At 42.8% G+C, this 25,159-nt stretch overlaps 2 protein-coding genes across 3 annotated transcripts in view; both read left to right on the plus strand.

Annotated features, from left to right (window-relative positions):
• The window catches only part of KIAA1549L (KIAA1549 like), a 308,499-nt gene that overhangs the window by 183,878 nt on the left and 99,462 nt on the right, over window positions 1-25,159 (plus strand). For both annotated transcript variants that reach the window (XM_042233337.2, XM_042233338.2), the window contains exons 5-9: window positions 317-536; window positions 1,777-1,910; window positions 12,616-12,778; window positions 14,338-14,397; window positions 20,622-20,773. In XM_042233337.2, coding sequence (XP_042089271.1) covers window positions 317-536; window positions 1,777-1,910; window positions 12,616-12,778; window positions 14,338-14,397; window positions 20,622-20,773 — 729 coding nt within the window. The remainder of the gene's footprint in view (window positions 1-316; window positions 537-1,776; window positions 1,911-12,615; window positions 12,779-14,337; window positions 14,398-20,621; window positions 20,774-25,159) is intronic.
• Window positions 7,387-8,844, plus strand: LOC114118449 (heterogeneous nuclear ribonucleoprotein H3-like). The gene is given in 1 exon segment (XM_027979609.3): window positions 7,387-8,844. A coding segment is annotated over 1 exon segment (1,041 nt). The 5' UTR covers window positions 7,387-7,577; the 3' UTR covers window positions 8,619-8,844.

Below are 25,159 nucleotides of genomic sequence, written 5' to 3' on the forward strand. Positions count from 1 at the left end.
CTCACAGGATTAAACTGAGGCACTTAAGGAATTAAAAAAAAAAAAAAACCTACCCACAGACTTAATTCTATTTCAGAATTAAATATAGATTTAATCTTATATCCATAGGTTCAACTCAAGTTATATTTTGTTGTATTCTGATATTTTGAGACCTGCCAGTCCCATCAGGTTATAGGATTGCTAGAATATTTGTCAAATGGGAGCGTCCTGTTCCCCAGCCATGCTGAGTAACCACTGTGGTTCTAAGAAACACCAGGAGAGACTTAAAGTACAGTGGAAATGAACACTAAGTTCTTTGGGTCCATTTGTCTTGTAGGTGGACCTCCTGGAACATTCTCACAACATCACCGTTGGTTATTACGCTACCAAAGGGAGGCTGGTCTACTTGCCTTCCGCAGTGAGCGAAATGCTGGGTGTTTATGGGATCAGCAACGTCACTGCGGATGTGAAGCAGCACACGCCAAACTTGCAGTCTGTGGCTGTACTTGCCTCCCCGTGGATTCCCCAGCCTGCAGGCTACTTGCAGCTGAAAACAGGCAAGTAATTCAGAAGAAAAGGATTCCTCTTCATTCTAGGATTGTGGGCAGTACCAGGAGGACCTGTTTGAAAACTCCATCACTGGAACTTCCCTGGTGTCCAATGGGTAAGACTCCACACTCCCAGTGCAGAGGGTACAGGTTTGATCCCTGGTCAGGGAACTAAATCCCTTATGCCACAGCTGAAGATGTCACAACTAAGGCCTGGGGCAGCCAAATAAAAGAAAGAAAATCCCATCACTAGCTGCTCTGTCATTTCTTAGAGTCCTTGTGTACCTTCCTCCAAGGGCCTTGCTAATCTAATGTCCAAGTTTCCTGCACAGCGGTCTAAACTTTTCCAACCTGGATTCATGAGAAATATTCCTTCATAGAAGTCTTCCCAATTTATATGAGTATATAGTACTTATGAGCATTAGGTACTGTATTTTTTTTTCCTGTATTATCAATGGATACTGAGAAGGGGTAAGTATCCTCAGCATAAAATCTGTGCTTTACGATAACATGTTCCAGATGCCCTTGAATTAGAATCTTTGAGCTTAGGCCTTAGAGTCTTTCTTTTAAATTCCCTGTTGGGACTTCCCTGGTGGTCCAGTGGTTAAGAATAAACTTGCTAATGCAGGGGTCACAGGTTCCATCCCTGGCCCGGGAGTATTCCATATGCTGTGAGGCAACTAACCCTGTGTGTCACAGCTACTGCGTCTGTGTGCTCTGCAACAAAAGCTCACCATACCTAGAGAAAGCCTCCGCTTTCCACAACTAGAAAAAGCTCTTGCGCAGCAGTGAAGACCCAGTGCAACCTAAATAGATATTTTAAAAAATGTTTTATGTTTTTTAAAATTCTGATCTTGTGGTTTGGAAGCCACAAGAGTAGAGGAACCATTGAAACTGAAAGACTCAAACAACTTAGTCATGTAGGTCAATTGACTTCTTTTTTTCCTTCCAAAGAAATAGAAGGCCTGATCACTCTAAAGTCATGTTGTTGTCTTGGAGCAGATGTTTCCATATGCCAATAATTGAAATCACAAAATTCTTTGCATTGGAGGAAATCTCAGGTTCGATCATGTTTTTAATTCTTCTATATTATAAATCATTTTAAGAGCCACTTCCAAAACTATGACTGCCCTTATTTGCCTGATTTCTCTGATGTAAAATCATGCCGTTTTGTATCGTGACTGCCATTAGGTTCAAGGAACTAAGACATAGAGCTTTGGTGAGCGTTGATTTATTACTCTCATTCTAGTGCTACAGTTTGTGAGCCAGTCTGACAACATACAGTCCTGCAAATTTGCTCAGACCATGGAACAGAGGCTACAGAGGGCCTTCCAGGATGCTGAGAGGAAAGTTCTGAATACTAAAAGCAACCTGACGATTCAGGTAAGTGGGAGTGTGCTTCAGCCTGTAGTTGACACAGGCCACCCAGAACCCAAATGTTGGCAAGAAGCGCTTTGGTTCCCCCACTTCAAAGCTGCCTTTGTACTTCAGTTATGTGAGGATATCTGGGGTTGATTATACAAGAGAGATGGTGTACCCTTGTGTACCTGCTGTGATTTGGGATTTTATGTTTATTTTCCCTTGTGAGGCTTCCTCAAGTCTTTCTAATATACTTATTTATTTTTAATGTACTAGAATATACTCTATATGTCAGATGTCTCATATAAAGTGAATCATTTCTAAATAACTAATTCACCTAAGATTTCCTTTCTGTGATTTTAATTCAGTTTATTTTCCAGGTATCCACAGGAGCAATCACCTTAGTTTAAGCACACACATCTTATATTTAGGGCTTACGGTGTGCCAGGATCTGGAGAAGGCAATGGCACCCTACTCCAGTATTCTTGCCTGGAAAATCCCATGGAGGGAGGAGCCTGGTGGGCTGCAGTCCATGGGGTCGCTAAGTGTCGGACACGACTGAGCAACTTCACTTTGACTTTTCACTTCCATGCACTGGAGAAGGAAATGGCAACCCACTCCAGTGTTCTTTCCTAGAGAATCCCAAGGATGAGGGAGCCTGGTGGGCTGCCATCTATGGGGTCGCACAGAGTCGGACATGACTGAAGCGACTTAGCAGCAGCAGCATGTGCCAGGATTGTGCTAAGTGTTTTATAAACGCTTTGCTGCATAATACTCAAGACATCCTTCTGAGGTGTTATTATCAGCATTTCACAGAGAAAGGAATGTAGAGAATGGTAAGAAACTTCCAGAATTAGGACTTGAGCCAAAGCCTGTACTCTAATCTACCATGCTCTGCTAGCATCAATGCAATGTAGAAATGGGATCCTTGATGAAATTTTCAGCAGGCATTTGACTTCCCTTCCAGGGCAGTCTCAGTACTGATATACTGTACTTCAACTTCCTGAATTTGCAGTAGACATGCTACCAAATGTTTTTCTCAGACTCATTTTTTACATTTGTATGGACAACATCTCCCTAAAGACAGATGCTTCTTAATAATTTTCATCAAGCCCCCAAATTTCTCTGATTGTACTAACCAATCTCTCTGTTTTTACTGAACTAAAAGCCTTTGCAATTAAACCCAGTGGTTTTAAAATTGACATTTAGCTTAAATGAATTATCAGCAAAGCCAATATGATGTGGAAAGCATACAATTTAATTTGAAAGAGCAGTTGTCCCTTTCTAGATTCACCCAAAGTATATATGGAAGTATCTCATTATGATCTGGTTCATATTTGACTAAGATCTAAAAACATGTCACAGACATAAGATTTATGTAAGGACTGTGACTCAGCTCCTTTGTGGGGGATCTTTTCCTTTCTGATTGCGTTTGTGATCCTCACAGGTACATGAGTCTTATTGGAGCTTGGCAGAGGAACATATTCTAATTATAATCAGGAAGTACAGACTTACAGAGCAGCTTCTTTTTATCAGCCAGTGGAAGGGACACCAAGATAAATAAGCTGCCCTTGGCCTTAAGAAGCCTCTCTCGTGTTGTTGTATGATAGTTGTGGCCATGAGATGAAACTTTATAAAGTAAGCAACAATCATTCCTTGGAAAAGACTACAGCAGGCAATTAGAAAATTGCATCTAAAAAGATTTTAGATGCTCTTGAATGTATCAACAGCTCTTGATATGAATGGATAATTGGGTGAATTGTTTTATTAACCCTCTTTCACTTTTTGCCTTGGCTAACAGGAAGCCCAGAGCCAAAGCTGTTGTGTAGATTTATTAACCCTCTAGGCCATTATGTTATGCATAGATTGTTACATGCTAATCATCCCCCAGGGTTGTCATTAATCTCTTTTTTTAAGGACCTGGTTTTGCAATTAATAAATTTCCTTTTTCTTGTATTAAATATAATTTGTGGGGCACCTTGGATCTTTTGTGGAATAAAACCATGTAAATATTTACTTTTTTCAGAGGGTCATTGAAAAAGTGACTTACTGTTTACTTGCATAGCATCGATATTAAGGGCTAGATTATAGTAGGCTCAATTAAGACTTTTTGATGATAAGCAACGGAATGCAAGCTCACAAGGCTTATGCAAAAAGAGGAAGTGATTGGCTCATGTAACTGAAAAGTTTGTAGCTTCTTACTTCAGGAACAGTTGGATCCAGGTGCTTACATGATTTCTTCATGAAATTCTCTCCTCATCTCTTGGCTTGCCTTGCTATAGTCTGGCATTATCCTCAGGCTCCTGGCACCTCCAAGTTTGTCTCATCTTTATTGCTCACAGTCTCATGGAACCAGAGTGCCTTTTCTTATGTCATTCCAGTCAAAATCCTGGGATTAGTTTTCATTGAACCCTCTTGGATTATGTGCTTATTTCTGGACCAGTAACTGTGATTGAGGATATGAAATGTCCCAGTCAACTAAGCCTGACTGAGATACCCACTCCTGGAACCTGACTGGAGCAACTCTACCCAAAGCACATGAACTTATAGGAGAGAAGTAGTGTTTCCTCAAGAGAAATTGTGGTGCTGACATGAAAGAAGGAAGAATGGATACTAAAGATGAAAACAATGGCTTTCCATTCCGTGAGCTTTATGGGTCTAATTAACTAAATGAATCATGGCAAGAGTGAATGGGAAGTAAGAGATGATGTCAGAACCCAAAGGAATCTAAGAATAGAGGGGTGATGGGAAAGTGTTCTCTGCAAGGGACAGGGCATGACTATGAGGGAACCATGGTTTTACCTTGGTTTTAGGCCTGTGGATATCTTCTTATTTATGAAGCTGTTGTTAAGTAGCCCTCAAGAGTGACTCCATTTTTCTTAGCTATAAAAATATGAGTAAAGAAAACATAAATGGGAAGATATTCTGTGCTTATGAATTGGAAGACTTAATGTTGTTAGGATATCAAGTACTACCAAAAATGATTGATAGATTCAATGCAATCCCTATCAAAATTCCAGTGATGTCTTTTGCAGAAATAGAAAAATCTATCCTACAATTCACATGAAATCTCAAGGGACCCCAAATTGCCAAAACAATCCTAAAGAGGAAAACAAAGTCAGAGATCTCACACTTCCTGATTTCAAAACTTAGTGCAGAACTATGGCATTCAAAAAAGGGTGGAACTGGCATAAAGACAGAAATATGGAACAATGGAACCAAACAGAAACCTCAGAAATAAATACATACATGGTCAAATGATTTCTGATAAGACCATTAGGTGGGGGAAAGGACAGTCATTTCAGCCAATCAGTTCAGTTCAGTTGCTCAGTTGTGTCCAACTCTTGTGACCCCATGGACTGTAGCATGCCAGGCCTCCCTGTCCATCACCAACTCCCAGAACTTGCTCAAACTTATGTCCATCAAGTCGGTGATGCCATCTAACTATCTCATCCTCTTCGTCCCTTTCTCCTCCTGCCTCCAGTCTTTCCCAGCATCAGGATCTTTTCCAGTGTGTCAGTTCTTCACATTAGGTGGCCAAAGTATTGGAGTTTCAGCTTCAGCATCAATCCTTCCAATGAATATTCAGGACTGATTTCCTTTAGGATGGACTGGTTGGATCTCCTTGCAGTCCAAGGGACTCTCAAGAGTCTTCTCTAATACCACAGTTCAAAAGCATCAATTCTTAGGCACTCAGCTTTCTTTATAGTCCAACTCTCACATCCATACATGACTACTGGAAAAACCATAGCTTTGGCTGGATGGGCCTTTGTCAACAAAGTAATGTCTCTGCTTTCTGATATGCTGTCTAGGTTGGTCATAACTTTTCTGCCAATTTCATGGCTGCAGTCACCACCTGCAGTGATTTTGGAGCTCCCCAAAATAAAGTCTGTCACTGTTTCCATTGTTTCCCCATCCATTTGCCATGAAGTGATGGAACCAAATGCCATGATCTTTGTTTTTTGAATGTTGAGCTTTAAGCCAGCTTTTTCACTCTCCTCTTTCACTTTCATCAAGAGGTTCTTTAGTTCTTCTCTTTCTGCCATAAGGGTGGTGTCACCTGCGTATCTGAGATTATTGATATTTCTCTTGGCAATCTTGATTCCAGTTTGTGCTTCATCCAGCCCAGCATTTCTCATGATGTGCTCTGCATATAAGTTAAATAAGTAGGGTGACAATATACAGCCTTGACGTACTCCTTTCCCGGTTTGGAACCAGTCTGTTTGTTTCATGTCTGGTTCTAACTGTTGCTTCTTGACCTGCATATGGATTTCTCAAGTGGCAGGTCAGGTGGTCTAGTATTCCCATCTCTTTAAGAGTTTTCCAGTTTGTTGTGATCCACACAGTCAAAGGGTTTGACGTAATCAATAAAGCAGAAGTAGATATTTTTCTGTAATTCCTTTGCTTTTTTGATGATCCAACAGCTGTTGGCAATTTGATCTCTGGTTCCTCTACCTTTTCTAAATCCAGCTTGAACATCTGGAATTTCACAGTTCACATGTTGAAACCTGGCTTGGAGAATTTTGAGCATTACTTTGCTAGCATGTGAGATGAGTGCAATTGTGTGGTGGTTTGAACATTCTTTGGCATTGTCCTTCTTTGGGATTGGAATGAAAACTGACCTTTTCCAGTCCCATGGCCACTGCTGAGTTTTCCAAACTTGCTGGCATAATAAGGCCCTCTTGATTTCCAGCATTCCAGCATGTCTGGCTTTAGGTAAGTAATCACACCATCATGGTTATCTGGGTCGTGAAGATCTTTTTTGTCTAGTTCTTCTGTGTATTCTTGCCGCCTTTTCCTAATATCTTCTACTTCTGTTAGGTCTATACCATTTCTGGCCTTTATTGTGCTCATCTTTGCATGAAATGTTCCCTTGGTATCTCTAATTTTCTTGAAGAGATCTGTAGTCTTTCCCATTCTGTTGTTTTCCTCTATTTCTTTGCATTGATCACTGAGGAAGGCTTTCTTATCTCTCCTTGAGATTCTTTGAAACTCTGCATTCAAATGGGTATATCTTTCCTTTTCTCCTTTGCCTTTAGCTTCAGCCAATAATACTAGGAAAACTGATATCCACAAGCAGAAGAATGAAGTTGTATCCTCACCTAATACCATATACAAAAGTTAACTCAAAATGGATCAAATACCTAAATGTAGGAGCTAATAAAACTGTAGGACTCTTAGAAGAAAATCGGGGAGAAAAGCTTTATGACATTGAATTTGGCAGTGATTTGCTGATATGACACCAAAAAGCACAGGTAACAAAAGAAAAAATAAGTAAGTTAGATGTCAACAAAATTAAAAACTTTTGTGGCTCAAAAGGCATAATCAAAACTCAGCCCACATAATGGAAAAAAATATTTGCAAATACTATATCTATAAGGAATTAATATCTAGAGTGCATAAAGAACTCCTACATGTCAACAGCAAAAAACCAAGTAACCCAAGTAAGAAATGGGCAAAAGATTTGAATAGATGTTTCTCCAAAGATGATATACAGAGTAGCTCTGCTGCGCAGCTCCCTTAGCGGTTGCCACCGCTGGAGACGGTTGGAAGAACCGTTGTGGGAGCTCTACCCGAGGCGGGCGACTTCTACTTCCTCACAGCCAGGCCCCGCGAGCACTGGAGTCGGCGCTACTGTCGCCCGACAGGGTATCTGAAGTAAAAGGGGCATTTAAATCAAACGGTATTGAGATGGATTGGGTTATGAAACATAATGGTCCAAATGACGCTAGTGATGGGACAGTATGACTTCGTGGACTGCCATTTGGTTGCAGCAAAGAGGAAATAGTTCAGTTCTTTCAAGGGTTGGAAATCGTGCCAAATGGGATAACATTGACGATGGACTACCAGGGGAGAAGCACAGGGGAGGCCTTCGTGCAGTTTGCTTCAATGGAGATAGCAGAAAATGCTCTGGGGAAACACAAGGAAAGAATAGGGCACAGGTATATTGAGATCTTCAGAAGTAGCAGGAGTGAAATCAAAGGATTTTATGATCCACCAAGAAGATTGCTGGGCCAGCGACCAGGACCATATGATAGACCAATAGGAGGAAGAGGGGGTTATTATGGAGCTGGGCGTGGAAGTATGTATGACAGAATGCGACGAGGAGGTGATGGATATGATGGTGGTTATGGAGGTTTTGATGACTATGGTGGCTATAATAACTATGGCTATGGAAATGATGGCTTTGATGACAGAATGAGAGATGAAAGAGGCATGGGAGGACATGGTTATGGTGGAGCTGGTGATGCAAGTTCGGGTTTTCATGGTGGTCATTTTGTACATATGAGAGGACTGCCTTTTCGTGCAACTGAAAATGATATTGCTAATTTCTTCTCACCACTAAATCCAATCCGAGTGCATATTGATATTGGAGCTGATGGCAGAGCAACAGGAGAAGCAGATGTAGAGTTTGTGACACATGAAGATGCGGTAGCTGCCATGTCTAAAGATAAGAATAACATGCAACATCGATACATTGAACTTTTCTTGAGTTCAACTCCTGGAGGCGGCTCTGGAATGGGAGGTTCTGGAATGGGAGGCTGCGGCAGAGATGGAATGGATAATCAGGGAGGCTATGGATCTGTTGGAAGAATGGGAATGGGGAACAATTACAGTGGAGGATATGGTACTCCTGATGGCTTGGGTGGTTATGGCCGTGGTGGTGGAGGCAGTGGCGGTTATTACGGGCAAGGTGGCATGAGTGGAGGTGGATGGCGTGGGATGTACTAAAAGCATAACCACACATATAAAAGTCCTGACAACAGCATCTGGTCTACTAGACTTTCTTACAGAATTACTTTCTTTTGTATTTTAAGAACTTTATAATGACTGAAGGAATGTGTTTTCAAAATATTATTTGGTAAAGCAACAGATTGTGATGGGAAAATCTGTTTGCTGTAGGTTTTATTTGTTGCATACTTTGACTTAAAACAATAAATTTTTATATTCAAACCACTGATGTTGATACTTTTTATATACTAGTTACTCCTGAGGATGTGCTGCTTTCATAAGATTTGGGTTGATGCATTTTACTGTTAGCTTTAAAGAAGTAGTTTAGTGTAATCTTGCATAAACTACAAGTCTTAATAAGCAGACATCCGGATAGAGCTTGGAGAATAATTAGTGTTACTCTTTAATTTCTCCTGGACAACACTGTAAATATAAAACCTAAAGATGAGTTTAGGTGATTTCAGGAGTATAAATTCAGCTAATTCTATATTTTCAGACATTTATCTGGCATAGCTCTGAAATGTTAGAAATCCAGGAGGTATCTGGACTTAATGTATATTCATAACTGTGTTACTTGCAGATGAAAGTGTTGGAAGTTTAGATTCTAGCTCTAGACTTTAGAAGAAATCCCCTCAGCACTTGACTGAAGTACCAAAAAAATGTTTCCCAACAGTGATAGTTGTAAGTTCTCAAAATGTCTTAGACTAGGTTAAGGTTCTCGGTGACATGAGATTCACAAGTACAAAGGTATTTACCGTGGAGTATAATTCTCACAGGTGTATTCAGTTTCCAGCCAAATAGTTAAAAGCATATGGCTTTTTAAATAACTGTATATAGATGACTACTTTTTAAAATGTAAGACACAAGTCTGTGTCTTGAGAGTCTTGAGATTGGATTTTGCATCTAATTTGTTTTGAGTTTTAGAGCTATTGTACTTAATAATTTTATGTAGCAAGGAAAAAAGGTGCTTTACTTTTAATCCCTTTGATCAATATGGCTTTTCTTCCAAATTGGCTAATGGATCAAAATGAAACCTGTCAATGTGAATTCAGTTATTGAACTTGTTACTTGTTTTTGCTAGAAATGTTATTAATGTAATAAATGTCAGTGTGGGAAATGAAAAAAACAAAACAAAACAAAACAAAGATGATATACAGGTAACCAATAAGCACATGACATGCAAAATAAAGCCCACAAAATACCACTTCACACCTATGAGGATAACTGTTATTTTAAAAAAAATAGAGAATAACAAGTGTTGGTAAGGAGAAATTGGAACTCTTGTGCACTGCTGGTGGGCATGTCAAATGGTGCAGCTGCTGTGGAAAAGAGTATTGTTGTTGTTAGCATTCCCTCAAAAAAGCATAGAATTACCATATGATCCAACAATTCTGTTTCTTGGTATATGCTCCATAAAATGTAAACCAGGGACTTGAACAGATGTTTGAACACCAGTGTTCATAACATTATTCACAGCACCTAAAAGGTGGAAGCAACGTTAAGTGTCCATCTGCAGGTGAATGAATAAATAAATGTGGTATAGCTATGCCAGGGAGTGTTATTCATTTTTAAAACAGGGAAATTCTGACACGTGCTTCAGATGGGTGTACCTTGAGGACCTCAGGCTAAATGAAAGGAGCCAATCACAAAAGGAAAATACTGTATGATTCCACTCATGAAAAGTGTTTGAAGTGAAGTGAAGTTGCTCAGTTGTGTCTGACCCTTTGCGACCCCATGGACTGTAGCCTACCAGGCTCCTCCATCCATGGGATTCTCCAGGCAAGAATACTGGAGTGGGTTGTCATTTCCTTCTCCAGGGGATCTTCCTGACCTAGGGATTGAACCCAGGTCTCCCTCATTGCAGGCAGATGCTTTTACCATCTGAGCCACGAGTTTAGTTTTGTCAAATTAATAGAGACAGAAAAATTGAATGGTGGTTCCCAGGGACTAGGAAGAGGAAGAAATGGGGAGTTATTTAGTAGGTATAGAGTTTCAGTTTGGGATGATGGAAAATTTTTGGAAATGGACAGTGGTGATGATTGCCCAAGAATGTGAATGTACTTAAAGCCACTGTACACTTTAAATGGTTAAACTGGTATAACATAATGTGTATTTTACCACAGAAAGTATGAAACTAATATAGTGCTGTATGTTAGTGAAGTCTCCTTAATGAAAATGTTCTCAACTAAAAAATGTATAACTTATTTTGTCGAGTGTATTATGTACTAAGATACCATACTGCAGGCTCTTTGGGATCCAGTGAGATTTAGTTTTGTTGAAAAGAAACAAGCATATATATATAATGTTCCAAATAAAGATAAAGATTGCAAAGTTACTTTAGTTATTATTTTTTAGGTGACAGTACAGTGAGGTCTTTTGAATTATTCAGAAAGAAGTACCTTTCTTCTTGGTACCTTGGGAAAGAGGTATGAATCCTTGTGGCTAAACCACATTCCAAAAATGCTTCTGGAGAGGAAGTAACAGTTGACCAGAAATGTTGACTCCGTATATCAGTAATCATGGGACTCTAGGTGCTGTGTTAGAGAACTTAAAAGGAACTTGCTCTTATGGGAAAAACTTCAAAATAGTTTGAAGAAGCTTACTCTTGACAGTTGTCTTCAAAGTAAGTTTTAAAAGAAATGTTGCAGAGATATTTGTGTCTGAGCACACAGAGGTTTTAGACAGACTGGGTATCAGTTCCTGGCAAAAAGAGAGGACATATTCAAATGAAGGCAGTTCGAGGAAAGTCCAAGTCCAAAGTCCTTCTGAAAAGGACTTTGCAGAAGTGTGCCCAGGCTCTAGGGAGACCACAGGGGTGGTACAGCTTTCAAGGCTGTGACATTGGGGCTGATGAGATGAGGGGATGGAGCAGTTGTGGGAAACTTGGGCCAGAAGTGCCCAGCCAGAGCTGTGACCCCCCAGGAGGGAGCCCCCAACACCAGCTCTCTGACCTCACTCTCCTCCTTCTCACCCACATCCTCCTGACTCTCTGTAGCTAATACCAGGGTGCCAAGTAGCCCATTGGTGTGGTCCACAGAATTCTGCCTCTGGCCGCACTGAGCAGGATGAGGGCAGGGTAGCAAATGGATCTGGTGGGGGAAGGGGCAGACATCCAGCGCAGAAGCTCACAGAGACTGTCTCACCTGGCAGAATGCCTTCCTACTGCATGTTTTTCACATTTCATCCGGGGGGTGGGGGGGGTGTTTGTGTGTATATATACTGACCCATGGAAGTCTCATTTCTTCATAACTAAAAACCTAACTTAAAGATTCAAGAAGAAACCTATACCATCTCATAGTAATATTAACATATTCTATATTGAATTGATAGATCACAATGAAATGGAATCTCTCTCTAAAGCAGCTGTTTTCTATTTCTGCATTCTTATTGTCATCAGTTTTCATCATGCTGTCCATTACTAGGTTGGTGACCAGGGGCGTGCATTCTCCGTCCTTTCAACTTTAAAATTCCCCAAAAGTTTGAATCAGGCTTTCTCTGTCTGAGCAGTTGAACCCTCTTAAATTTACCATTCCTGTACTCTATAGTGTATCTTCAGAACCATAAAAGTAGCCTGCGACCATTTAGCCCCTGGAAAAGATACACACACCAGTGGTTAAAACCTGAAGTCAGGCTGCCCAGGTTTGGATCCTGGCTCCATCACTTATTAGCTGTGTGACCTTGGGCAAGTCCCTTGATCGTTCTGGGCTTGTTTCCTCCTCTGTCAAAGGATATACCTCCGTGCCAGGATACACCTCCTAGGATTGTGGTGAGGATTAAATGAGATCATGTGCCCTTGGAACGATGCCTGGTACGAGATGCCTGGCATGTTGTGAGCCATCATATGACAACTGTTGTTATTCTTATCTCTTCCTTGCTCTCTTCCCACCTCCCTTTCATTCCTAACCTCTCCTTAAACTTCTCCTCCCACGGCCTCCATGAAACAGACCCTCATCTTATTTGGCATGTCTCCCTCCCCTTTCCTCCTGTGTCCATTCAGATGGTGAGCACGTCCAACGCCTCCCAGACAGTCACCTTGGTGTATGTGGTGGCCAACCGAAGCTCCTTCCTCAACGGCACCGTGGCCAGCAGCCTTCTCCGCCAGCTCTCCGCTGAGCTGGTGGGGTTCTACCTCACCTACCCACCGCTCACCATTGCTGAACGTGAGTATGTTTGAGTTCTGTTTGAATCCCTGTAGGACTCTACCATCTTCTCCGGGAACTTGTCCGTTTAGCAAGCCTCCATGGTGCCACATGCTAACTCTCTTGTCATAAAATCACAACTGTAATATGTGACTGAAGGGGGTTGAATTGATGAAAACTTCACTGCATGTTGTAAAAAGCACTGGCTAGGTGCTTTGACCCTTCACTTGTCTTGTATCTCATTTAATCCTCACAACTACCCTCTGTGGTAGGTACAAAATTATTGCCATTTTGCAGATGGGAAAATTGAAACTCCAGGAGGTTTAACTCTGACATAGCTGGTGAGACATGGAACCTGGGGCTTGAACCAAGCAGTCTGTCTTCTTAGCTTATAACACTGCCTGGTAGAGCATATGTCCTCATGGCAATCTTGGTTGCTAGGGTTCCCCCCACTTCTGCCATCAACAAAAATTCCCAGGCCTTCAGCCCTTGCCTGGGCTATAGACATTATAATGCAGCTCGCATGCAGTCAGCATCGTGACTTCACTTGATGAAGTCCCCATAGGCTTGTGGCCTCCTCTTTTTCTAATGCTTCAGTTGCATAATCCTCATTACCATGCAGCAGACATAGACTTCGAAGATGCAGCCTACATTTTGTACCCAAACACTTACTCAGTAGCCAAAGGAAGTAAAGATCGGTGCTCTTTAATTGTTGATACATACTCAAGGTCACTGGGTGTTTTTTTTCAAACGTGTATTAGCAAAGTTGTTTTCATTTCCCTCTATGGTTCCTTTTTATATTGTAAATAAGTGAGATAATGTGTGTGAATGTACTTATTAGCACAAAGTAGCCACTCAGACTTTATAAAAAAATGTTAGTTTAGTGGCAAGTTTTGTGAATTTCCATGTACTCAGAAAAGATGACTCTGGATTTTATGGAAAAGATAATGTCATAAAAGATGGCGTTATTCACCTGGAAGCATGTAACGGATTTATTTTCTTTTATCATCTTGACAGTCTAAGAATAATAATAATAACACAACTGTGATTTACTGAGTACTTATTATGTGCCAAATAATGTGCTAAACCCTTAACATATGTTAACTCTGATGGTCACCACACTATAAAGAAATGGGACCATTGCTTGCAAGCATTTAGCTACTAAACTTTTTGGAAAGATCCATTCAATAAATAATTATTCCTAAAAATATGTTATGATAGATAATTTTCTAAAAAAGAAGGCTATAGTTGACTGGTTCTCGTTGTAGGTCTTGACAGTGAAATTGTTTTGCCTTAAGAAGGTTTTGATGGAAAAGCTGGAAGCAGACACCCAAAAGCCTTGGAAAATTCTTCTTCTGAAAGTTAGCCCTTTACCGAGTATTTAAGTTTTCTGAAAAGCAAGTTTCAGGCTGTATGTCTTAGAGTTCCCAAGAATGATAGAACAGGATTTAGCTGCTTGGTATTTTGTCAGCTATGTCTATTTCCCTGAACTATATCTATATATAAAACCTGAACAATATCTATATATAAAACAATATCCATATATAAAAGTAATTTGGTGTGTTTCTTGTTTGTTTTAGCGCTGGAATACCCCAACCTTGATATATCAGAAACAACGAGAGACTATTGGGTAATTACAGGTAATCTCTTCTTTCATTGCTCCTTTCACCCTATCAGGTTGGTTTATTTTTAAAAGCTTGCCCGCCTTTCAGTGATAGAGTTGGCATCTTTTCTTGGATTCTGCCTTATAAGCCAAGGAGTTCCTTCCATAGGACCAGAAATGGAGTAAACTGAAATAAGAACCTGGGCTCTGTGACAGCCTAGAGGGGGTAAGATGGGGTGGGAGGTGGGAGGGAGGCTGAAGAGGGAGGGGACATGTATGTACCTATGGCTGATCCATGTTGAGGCAGAAACCAATACAATGTTGTAGTTATTCTTCAATTAAAAAAAAAAAAGACATCACACTGAAGATGGGTATTAAATAATCAGTTCAAAACAGCTACCTTGAAAGTCCCAGTCTGGAGCCTTCTTCTTGCAAAACATGCATCCATCAGAAGGAACAGCATTCAGCTGTGGAGGGCTGGGGCATGTCTGTGCGAATGATTGTCTATTCGTTTAAAGATCGTAGGCCTTTCTCCACTGCCCTACAAAACCCAGTGAAGTCAGAGGAATGCCAGGCATGCACTTTTCTCTCTCCCTGGGCACACCCACGCTGATCCTGGTGAAGTCCAGCGTGTCCTGACAGTGAAGGCGGACGGAAGTAGAAGGGTGTTTGGGTGGCATTTTCCTTGACATTTTCCAGCTGAGATTTATGAAATAGCAAAAAAAAAAAAGTTCTTGTTTGTGTTTTTCAAAAGCCAGACAGTAGCTCTGGAAATTAGAGAAGCAAGGATTAGAAGCAGAGAGAGAACAGAAGCGTGTAGGAGGGAGAGTGACTGGCTGGGTCATTAAGGGTGGTGCCGAAAGCTCAGCTTCTCTGTTCACTGGTGCCAGATTGAATCTCGGAGGCAGTTTGGGGTGAAGTAGAAATGGATAGCTTCATTGCTTTGCTAGCGGGGGATACCGCAAGCTCCTGCCTCAAAAAACTACATGTGCCAACCTGGGAGGATTTGATGAGGGGGTTTATAGCAATAGTTCAAGGTAGGGTTGCTAAAAAGATTAAGGTGTGTGTAGGGTCTCCAGGTGGTCCTGGTGGTAAAGAACCTGCCTGCCAGTGCAGGTAGATGTAAGAGATGTGGGTTCAATCTCTGGGTTAGGAAGACCCCCTGGAGGAGGGCATGGCAGCCCCCTCCAGTATTCTTGTCTAGGGAATCCATGGACAGAGGAACCTGGAGGGCTACCGTCCATAGGGTTGCAAGGAGTTGGACGTGACTGAAGCAATTTATCATGCACAGGGTCTCAGGTGGTCTGTCTCCTCACCTTGACGCACTTCGCTGGTCCCTTTAATCTTGCCTCGGGTGCTTTTGTGGCAGCTCTCTCCTTCATTAGCAACTGTTCTGGATCTGCCCTTTGGAACTTGGGGAAGGTTACGGTGGCTGGAGTCTTGCCTACAAGAAATGGGGACAGAAAGGCTTCCAAGCCCAGGAGCCCCAAAGGGTCCTCCTCGGTTTCAAGGGGAGGGACAGGAAGGTGTTGGCCTGCTAGAGCTGCTACCCTAGGCTGAGGGGTGAGGGTGGGGGCTTCAACCACAGGAATTTATTTTCTCATAACTCAAGAGGCTGGAGGTCTAATATCAAGGTGTCAGCAGGGCTGTTTGCTTCTAAGGTTCTCTCTCCCTGGCTTGTAAAACAACCACCTTCCCTCTGTGCAGGTCTGTGTCTTAATTTCCTCTTCTTACAAGGACACCAGTTGTTTAGGACTAGGCCCCACCCTAATGACCTCATTGTATCTTAATTGCCTCTTTAAAGGCCCTATCTCCAAACAGTCACATTCTGAGGTCCTGGGGGATAAAACATCAGCAGATGAGGTGTGGGGGAAACAATTCAGCCCATAACAAAGACAGAGCAAGATTTTGCAAGTCCTGGAAGATGAGCCTGGACAAGCAGGCCCTCCCCAATCTCCCTCTTCCCTTCCCTGTCTCCTCTCTCCCTTGCTGTCCGAAATAAGCAGTAGGTGGGTGCTGGCTGGAATACTAACTAGGAGCTCGGTGAAGCCTGCTCAAGACCTCTCCTAAACTGCAGAAAATTGCGTTTCTGTCTGCCCTGCAAAGCCATGGATTTGCAGAGATTATTTTACCTGCAAAGAAAGCCAACAAAAGAAATGTGTTTACAAAGGTAAACAGCAGCGACCCACCAGAGCTTATGCCCAAGAGAGACAGTGCTAACCCAGCAACACATTTTTTTTTTTTCCAGCAACACATTTTTGAAGCCAGCAGGTTATGTAACACTTATAAAATCATGTTTCCTGCCCAAGGAATGCTTTTTTTTTTTTTAACTTGCAGATATATCCCCGCCCTTCTCTAACTTTAATATTGACATTTGATGGTAAGACACCCTTTCCTTGTCAACCTCTTGTTTTGGCCTTTCCTCAGGTACTTCTGTGTTGCCCTGCCTCTGTTTGAGTGACACGTGCTTAACAAAAGGCTCCATACATGGTCTTGTATTCAGGATTCTCTTGCGACTTGACCTCCAGCCCACTCACCTGGACATCCCTCACTTGTTATCACTGGTGCTGCTGTTGGTAATCAGCATACACAGTGACCCCCCCCCTGCCACCCAACCCATCCCAACACGGTGTTCAGGGCTGACTGGACCAGTTGATTTCTGCTTGAGGGGCAGGGAGAGGGGGGAACAGTTTCAGGTTTCAGGAGGACCCTCCTGCCTTCCCTTTGGTCCATGACCACTTTCTAGACCTGTGGGCGGTCCCCACCAACTTTTGCCATCATTTCCAGAAGGGTAGGAGATTGGGAATGGAGAGATGAAGATAGCTTTGTTCAACCCATTCCCCAGGCCGGGAGCCTGAGGCCACTGGGCTTCTCTGGAGAAAGGAGAGGAACTGTAGTCCTGGAACACAGCTCTGTGTTTTCCAGGCGATTCATTCCTCTGCTGAAGACCTGTCTAGCGAAGCAGGAGGTGCATTTGAGCAACAACAGCTGCTGCTTGTGGGCATCCTCTCAAGGGCTTTATGGCACTATGCTAGAAGCAGTTTTCTTTTATAAAGTATTCTGTTCTTCATCCTACGGTCAGGAGTAGCTTATGATAACCATGTTTTCAGATGAGGAACTGGGGCCCAGAGGAACCTGCCCAAGAACACTCAATAGGGGGGCATCAGGATTCAAACCCAGGCTCCTGGCTCCAGCCCCCAGCTCTTGTCCAGCTCCTCCTAGGAAGGACACATCCTCTTTGCAGAAAGAGCCATGAGGCACGTGGGAGCTGCCTAGCTGTTGATTCTGTGGAACTCTGTGGCAGGTTCTCATAACTTCCTGCACTTCCCTGGAGGCATTTTTTTCTCTCAATTTTTAAAATTGTGGTAAAATACACATAAGATGTGATTTATCATTTTAACCTTTTTTAAAAATTATTTTCTACTGGAGTATAATTACTTTACGATGTTGTGTTAGTTTCTGTTATACCTCAAAGTGGATCATTTATATGTATACATATATCCCCTCCCTCTTGGACCTCTCTCCCCCCACCACCCCCTGATCCCTCCACTTCAGGTCATTACAGAGCACCGAGCTGAGCTTCCTGTGCTATGCAGCAGCTTCTACTAGCTAGCTGTTTCATACATGGTAGTGTATATATGGGAGAAGGCGATGGCACCCCACTCCAGTACTCTTGCCTGGAAAATCCCATGGACGGAGGAGCCTGGTAGGCTGCAGTCCATGGGGTCGCGAAGAGTCGGGCACGACTGAGTGACTTCACTTTCACTTTTCACTTTTATGCATTGGAGAAGGAAATGGCAACCCACTCCAGTACTCTTGCCTGGAGAATCCCAGGAATGGGGGAGCCTGGTGGGCTGCCATCTATGGGGTCGCACAGAGTCGGACGATTGAAGCGACTTAGCAGCAGCAGCAGCAGCAGCAGTGTATATATGGGAGAAGGTGGTGGCACCCCACTCCAGTACTCTTGCCTGGAGAATCCCATGGGTGGAGGAGCCTGGTAGGCTGCAGTCCATGGGGTCACGAAGAGTCGGACACGACTGAGCGACTTCCCTTTCACTTTTCACTTTCATGCATTGGAGAAGGCAATGGGAACCCACTCCAATGTTCTTGCCTGGAAAATCCCAGGGATGGGGGAGCCTGGTGGGCTGCCATCTATGGGGCCACGACTGACTCGACTCAGCAGCAGCAGAAGCAGCGGTGTGTATATGTCAATGCTTCTCTCCCAATTTGTTCCACCCTCCTCTTTCCCCCAAGTGTCTGCGAGTCTGTTCTCTGCGTCTCTATTCCTGCCCTGGGACTAGGTTCATTGGTACCATTTTTCTAAGTGTACAACACAGCAGCATTGAGGACGTTCACAGAGTTGTGCAGCCATCACGACTGTCTATTTCCGAAACGGTTCGTCACCTGGAGGCTTTGACTCTTCTCTTCTTTGATGTCTGCCCTTTTTGCATCACCTCTGGGGTTTCTCTAAAGTAACTCATGATGACACCCCTCAACCGTCCTGCATTCCCTCTCTCACCCTTGTCCACTGGTCAGGAGAGACCAGCATAGAAGTAATCCTGCAGCCGTTGGCACTGTCGTTTTATGGGAGGGGTATCTTTGAACTTGAAAGAACATGAACTCTCCTCCTGGGGTCAGGAAGTGGGTCAGCCCTTCCTCAGCCTGACAGCTGTGCGAGGAGGGTTTGGAGGGGCCTTTCTGGGACCCACCACTGTGGGAGGCACAGGAATGTTTGCAGGAGTTTGTTTGCAGGAATTCTGCTGAGCTGGGAGTCCCTCACGAGGGCCCTGGAAGGAAAGCTGCTTTATGCCTGCCCTTCATGGGGATTTTTTTAGGATTTGTGGTTTCAAAGAAATAACTTCTGAAACTCAGCTGTGGGTTTCACTTTTCTCATGGTCAGTTTCGACATCGCTCTCTGTATCACATTGTCATCCGTGCCTTGTTCTGCCCTGTTAGAATGCCATCATAGTAACAATACAGCCTTTATATCCAGACTCTTTCCAGATCCCAGTAGACAGAGTGGTATTAATGGTCCTTGGCTGGACTGTAGTAGAACAAACTCTGCTAAATGAAAAATCTTGTATTACATCCCCAGCCCATGTAAGTTTTGGTCTAAGAAGATGAGAATTGCTTTTAGCATTTTTGTTTTCAGGGATGTGTTTGGAGGGAGTGTTTTAGGTGTTTGGGAAGAAGTGTGCTTCTTCCCAAGGGACTTGGAAGAAGGGCTGGCTTGGGGAATAGACAGCATAAAGGCAGTCGCCCCCATAGTAAGTGACTGCAGCAGTTCTAGGATAGTCCTGGCGTTCATTAAAATCCTCCTCCAGGCACCAGCCATAGCCTGGAATTCCGTATCAGTGCTTTACTTACTGATTACAGATACTCTGGGTGTGGATAAAGTCCAGAAGTGGAAGAAGGGTAGAAAGAGAGGGTTTCATTTACCTTCCACACAGGAGGCTCTGTGCTACACTGCTATATACATCTCATCTCTACCTTAAAGCCCACTAGACATATATTTGCTGTGATGTAGCCTTTCTTATTCCATTTTATAGAGAAGGACCTGGACGCTGAGAGGGCCAGTGGTTTGCCCAAAGTCCCCCAGCTGGCAAGTGCCAGCGCTGAGAGAGCCCACTCCTTCTATCACATGATCCTGCTCTCAAGTCAGGAGGGTCTCTCCTGGGGCCCTGGGCAACTTTAGGAGTGAGCTCTGAAAGGACCCCACTGACGAGGGAGGGGATGACAACACTGAGCAGGGTGGTTTGCCCACGTGGAAGGGGCTGAGTAGCAGGATGGAGCTTAGATCCTTCAGCAAAGCTGTTGGAAAGAAAAGTAGAATCAGGGTAGTGCTGAGCCAGGAACCACCAAGAAATCCAATCAGCTGTTCCTACAGCAATGCTGTGTTCCCATATAGGCTCTGACTGAACAGGCTATCTTAAATAAGGTTGGGACCTAGTACAACAAGTTTAGGTCATTACACCTGTCCCAGCTTGTGAAGGACAGGGTTTCAGGGGTTCGGGCTTGAGCCCCGGCTTTGCTGATTACTAGCTGTGTGAACTTAGACTAGTCACATAGCCTCTTCAGCGTCTCAAACAGGCGGACAGTGATTCCTAACCCCTGGGGCCGTCGAGAGGGAAGGATGGCCAGACCCTAACATGGGGTCCGGCCCACGGCCCTTATGGCTGGCGCAGGCCTGGCCCTGGTGGCTTGGCTTCTGGGTCAGCAGTGAGCCTCTCCCCTGACAGCGGCTCTGTCTCCTGTGTCCAGTGCTGCAGGGCGTGGACAACTCCCTGGTGGGCCTGCACAACCAGAGCTTCGCCCGGGTCATGGAGCAGCGCCTGGCCCAGCTGTTCATGATGTCCCAGCAGCAAGGCCGGCGGTTTAAACGGGCTACCACTCTGGGAAGCTACACCGTACAGGTGGGTGCGTGCAAAGCCGCCAGAGTCTATAAGAAAGGTATGGAAACGTGCTTCCTGAGCTGAAGTAGATTGTGCTGCGTGCCAAGGTGCGTGCACACCACAAGCTGTTGAGGCCGGTTAATTCACACTGCTCTTACTTTTGTGGGGTTGGTGGTCATAATCATTGATATCGTGAAGGAGGGTGAGAGCTGCTCTCCCGACTCTCACTCTGGATTGCAAGGGGAAGCAAGTCTCAGAAGACATGCTGCCCACACGTGCATATTTATCCAACAAAGCATTATTAGTAAGTGTTAGCTCCCCCACAACCTGCTCTGGAGGCTGGATGAGGTCCCAGTTTCCAGGCCTCTCAGCACCACGGCTGTGATCAGCAGAAACACCCATCAGCCTTCCAAAAGTGGGGTTCTGTTGGCCTTGGCGTGTCTGTTTCAACAAACAGAGCCCTCTCCATTTATAAGGGACACTTGACCACGCTGGGATTTAGGGGAATATGCTATAGCAGACACTGCTGGGGTCCTGCCCATACTTGCTTACCATTTCTATGAAGGCTGGTAGACTTCCAGCATCATTTTATTCAAGGGCTGCTCTTGAGATGCCAGAACCCACTTTGCCCAGTCATGGCTGGCTGGAAGTACCTGGGACTTCACTGGCAGTGGGGGTTATAAATACCACAGTTCTTTGGTTTCTTGGCTGGGAAAATTCTGAAAAGTGTGCTTTAGGATCGTCAGCAGAGCTTTCCCACAGAATTAAGCTTTGCTTTCCCACCATGGTGACTCACTTCCAATGCACCCCTTGTCAGCTCCTTTCCACCCCCCTATCACGCCATTAGTTCTCTGCACCTTTCCAATAAATGACAAGCATTCAGCTCTTCTCAGAGTCTGCTTCAGAGGGAACCCAACAGAGATACCATCCTAAGGGTAGAGGTTCTGAGCCTCTCTAGATTCTTTATCCAATTCAAGCAAGAGTGGGAATGTCTCCAGCATATTCTAACCAATCCACATATCTTGAGTACCACTACTTCTACCCAATGAGAATCCATTTCCAACATTTGTTATGCTAATTAAGGCTCTGTGGAGCGAGGTATCAAGTTATAGAAGCTCTTCTGGAAGTCGCCTCTGGAGAGTGGGCTTCTTCTACGGCATTAGCCAGCTGCCCCTGGGGTGTGAGCTCCTGATTGGTGACTGACCACATCTAGGGTATAACTTAACCCGAACACACATGCATGGTATCGCACTGTCTAAGAGAAGCTTTAAAGGAAACTACAGACATTACCATAGTCTGTCTGTAGATCCTGTCCCCAGGCAATCTTGGAAGTACATGTAACCTATCTTTTGAAACACAGTTTCCTACGTCAGTCAACATCCTGCCCCTTAGGGAGACTCCAGGTACCCCATTCACAGTTGGTGTATTTGGCCTCTTGTCCTATTGAACATCGCTTTGGTTCTAAAAGTCTTTGTGGTCTGAAACAGCCTCATGATGAGGTAAAGTGGTCGTTAATTTCATGTGCCAGGTCTGTGATTCCCTTTCTGGGGGGAGGGTCCGTGTGAGCCCTATAATTCGCATTTCTCCAAGTAACAGAAAGGAAGTCGCTAGGATTCAGACAGTTGAAATGGAGTTTGCCTCAACTGAAGTAGGAGAAAGAATCACCCTACACTCACGATTATTTGTGAACCTAAGAAAAGCAACACATTCTAAGTGCCTAAAAGAGCCCAGCAAGGTGTTTTTTCCTCTTTTTTCCAGAGTACTCAGTGTGTGTGGCCCCTTTTGTTACCTGGAAAACCTGCGTGAAGTAACTAGGGATTTATTTCTGCAAATCTCCAATTTACCAAGGGTGTAGATCACCTTCCAACATCATCCTTGGAGGAATTTGCTAGGAAGAATTTGCTGTTACATTGAAATTGAGCAAAGTTATTAGTTGCTTGAATGTTCATTCATCTCATACCTGGTTATACTAATGCTCTCCCTACCTCCTCTCCCACTGGGGACAGAAATAACACCCCCAATTTCCCAAATAAAATTCACTCTGTAGAGCTTACATCATCCATCATGCAGAGAAGTCTTTCATCTGGGCTCAGATCATTTTTAAAGATGAGCCACCTTCATGAATATGGAAATTTAAATGTCTAGAAGCTAAAGATATTTCTCTAGTGGATATATTTGAAAAAGTGAGTCCAGAGAAGATATACATAGGACCAGTAAGCATTTTTAATTGTGTAACTCGATTTGTCATCAAAGTAACGCAAGTTTTAACTTCCACAAGATGCCATTTTCACCTACTAAAAGTGAGTGAATTGGTACTATCCAGTGTTGATGAGGATGCAGTGAAATGGGCACCCTCAGACTCAGTAAATGGGAGAACATGTGAGTGATTTAGACAAGAAGCTCTTAGATGGTCACAACCTCACCCCTAGAAATTCCTTTCGAGAAGATAAAGGTGAACATGAAGAGGTGAGAGCACTGTTTCTCAGAGTGTCCGGAAAATGGTCTTATAAGGTGCCCATCTGACCAGGTCAGTTTGGGCAAGGCTGCATCCTCTAAAGCATTCTTGAAGATTCCAAGGGTATATTAACATACAAAGACTCTAAAAAGACCTGCAAGTAATCTCCTTGCCTTTCTGCAATATACTGGTTTCTAAATTTAAGCACCATTAAAACCCTTGTTTATAATGACATCTATATTTCCCTGATATTTTATAATGAGCCTTTGTAAATTCACAGAAAAGTTCCAAAACTTATGATGTAAACACACATATACTCAACATCTCGGTTCTACCATTAACAGTGTATGACGTTACCATTTTATATTTGATAACATATATCATTTCCATACCATGGACCGGTTTGGACTGTTCTAAAACCTCATATAAATGAAATCCGACAGTAGATTCCCTTTTGTGTAGTTTTTTGACTCTGGAGTGTTTTTGAGATTCCTCCATGCTGTTCTTTTATTCAGTAGTTTATTCCTTTTTATTGCTGAGTAATATTCCCTTGTATGAAATATGCTACAGGTTGTTTATCCAAGCATTGTTGATCCATGCTTCTGCTGATGGACACCTGGGCTTTTCCCAATTTTTAGCTACAATAAGCAAAGCTTCTTTGAACTTTCTTCTGCAGGTCTTTCTTTAGACATGTGCTTTCATTTCTCCTGGGTATGCAGGAGTGGTTCACAGGGTTGGTGTATGCGAATTCTGTGAGAAACCGCCAGACCTTTCCCCAAAGTATACTGTCTGATGCTCCCACCAACCGGATGTGGAGTTACCCCACCTTCTCATCAACACAGGGTTATCAGCCCTTCTTATTTTAGTCATTCTAGTGGTTGGTAGTGATGCCTTATGGGTTTTAGTTGAATTTCCTCATTGAGCATCTAAAAAAACTTGCTTATTTGCTCCTCAGATATGTTTCTTTGTGAAACGTCTGGTCAGATTATTTTAAAAGCCATTTTTTATTGGATTGTAGTAATATTTATTTTTAATTGTTATTTATAGCACACATACTCAGCAGCATAAAAATAGGCAGAGTTTAAAGAACACTAATAAAAAAAGAACCCACAACCCAAAGAATAAGAACAGCACTGTTACCTTACCTGATAAGCTTTCTCTGTGTCTTTTCTGATTATACCTACTTGCTTCCTTTCTACCGGAGTTGAGTGTGCTTCTGGATTTTGTATTAAATCATGCCTGTGTTTTCTGTATAGATTTTACCATTCTCATGTGTCTCCGTAAGCAGTGCATCATTTGGTTTTGTTTGGTTTTGAACTTTATATTCTGTAATTTGTCTCTTTTGCTCCATATCAGGTTTTGTATTCACCCACATTGGATCAAAGAGCCTTAGTTCTACTACTCTATAATATTTAATTGTGCAACAGTACTATAATTCATTTATCCATCCTACTGTTAGTGACTTCTGAATTTTTGTATTTTTTTTTGCTATTATGAACAATGCTGCTATAAACGTTTTTGTTACCTCTTTTGATATCCTGTGAAACTCATAATCTGTAAGATATACTTTGGGAAATACTTATATGATGCCATATTTATCAATGGTGAATTATGCTAGTGAAAACTTGATAACAACCTAAATGTCCACAAATGAAGGTTTAGTTAAGTTTATGAGACATGCACACAGTAGAACATTATGTAGGTATTAAAATTTATGTTTTATGTGTGATTATCAATTGTTAGTTACAATACTGAAAAATGAGTAACAATCTAGGTGTTTGACAATAAAGGATTGGGTGAGTAAATTTATGAGGCATGCCTTGGAATGCCATGTAGAAATTAACATTTATGCTTTTATTATAATTAAGCCCCTATGGATGTAAGTAAAAATGGCAATATATAATATTATATAGAAAGTATGATAAATAATTTTGTAAAATGATAAGAGACTT

Source organism: Ovis aries, chromosome 15 (assembly GCF_016772045.2).
Source record: "Ovis aries strain OAR_USU_Benz2616 breed Rambouillet chromosome 15, ARS-UI_Ramb_v3.0, whole genome shotgun sequence".
Taxonomy (NCBI): Eukaryota; Metazoa; Chordata; class Mammalia; order Artiodactyla; family Bovidae; genus Ovis; species Ovis aries.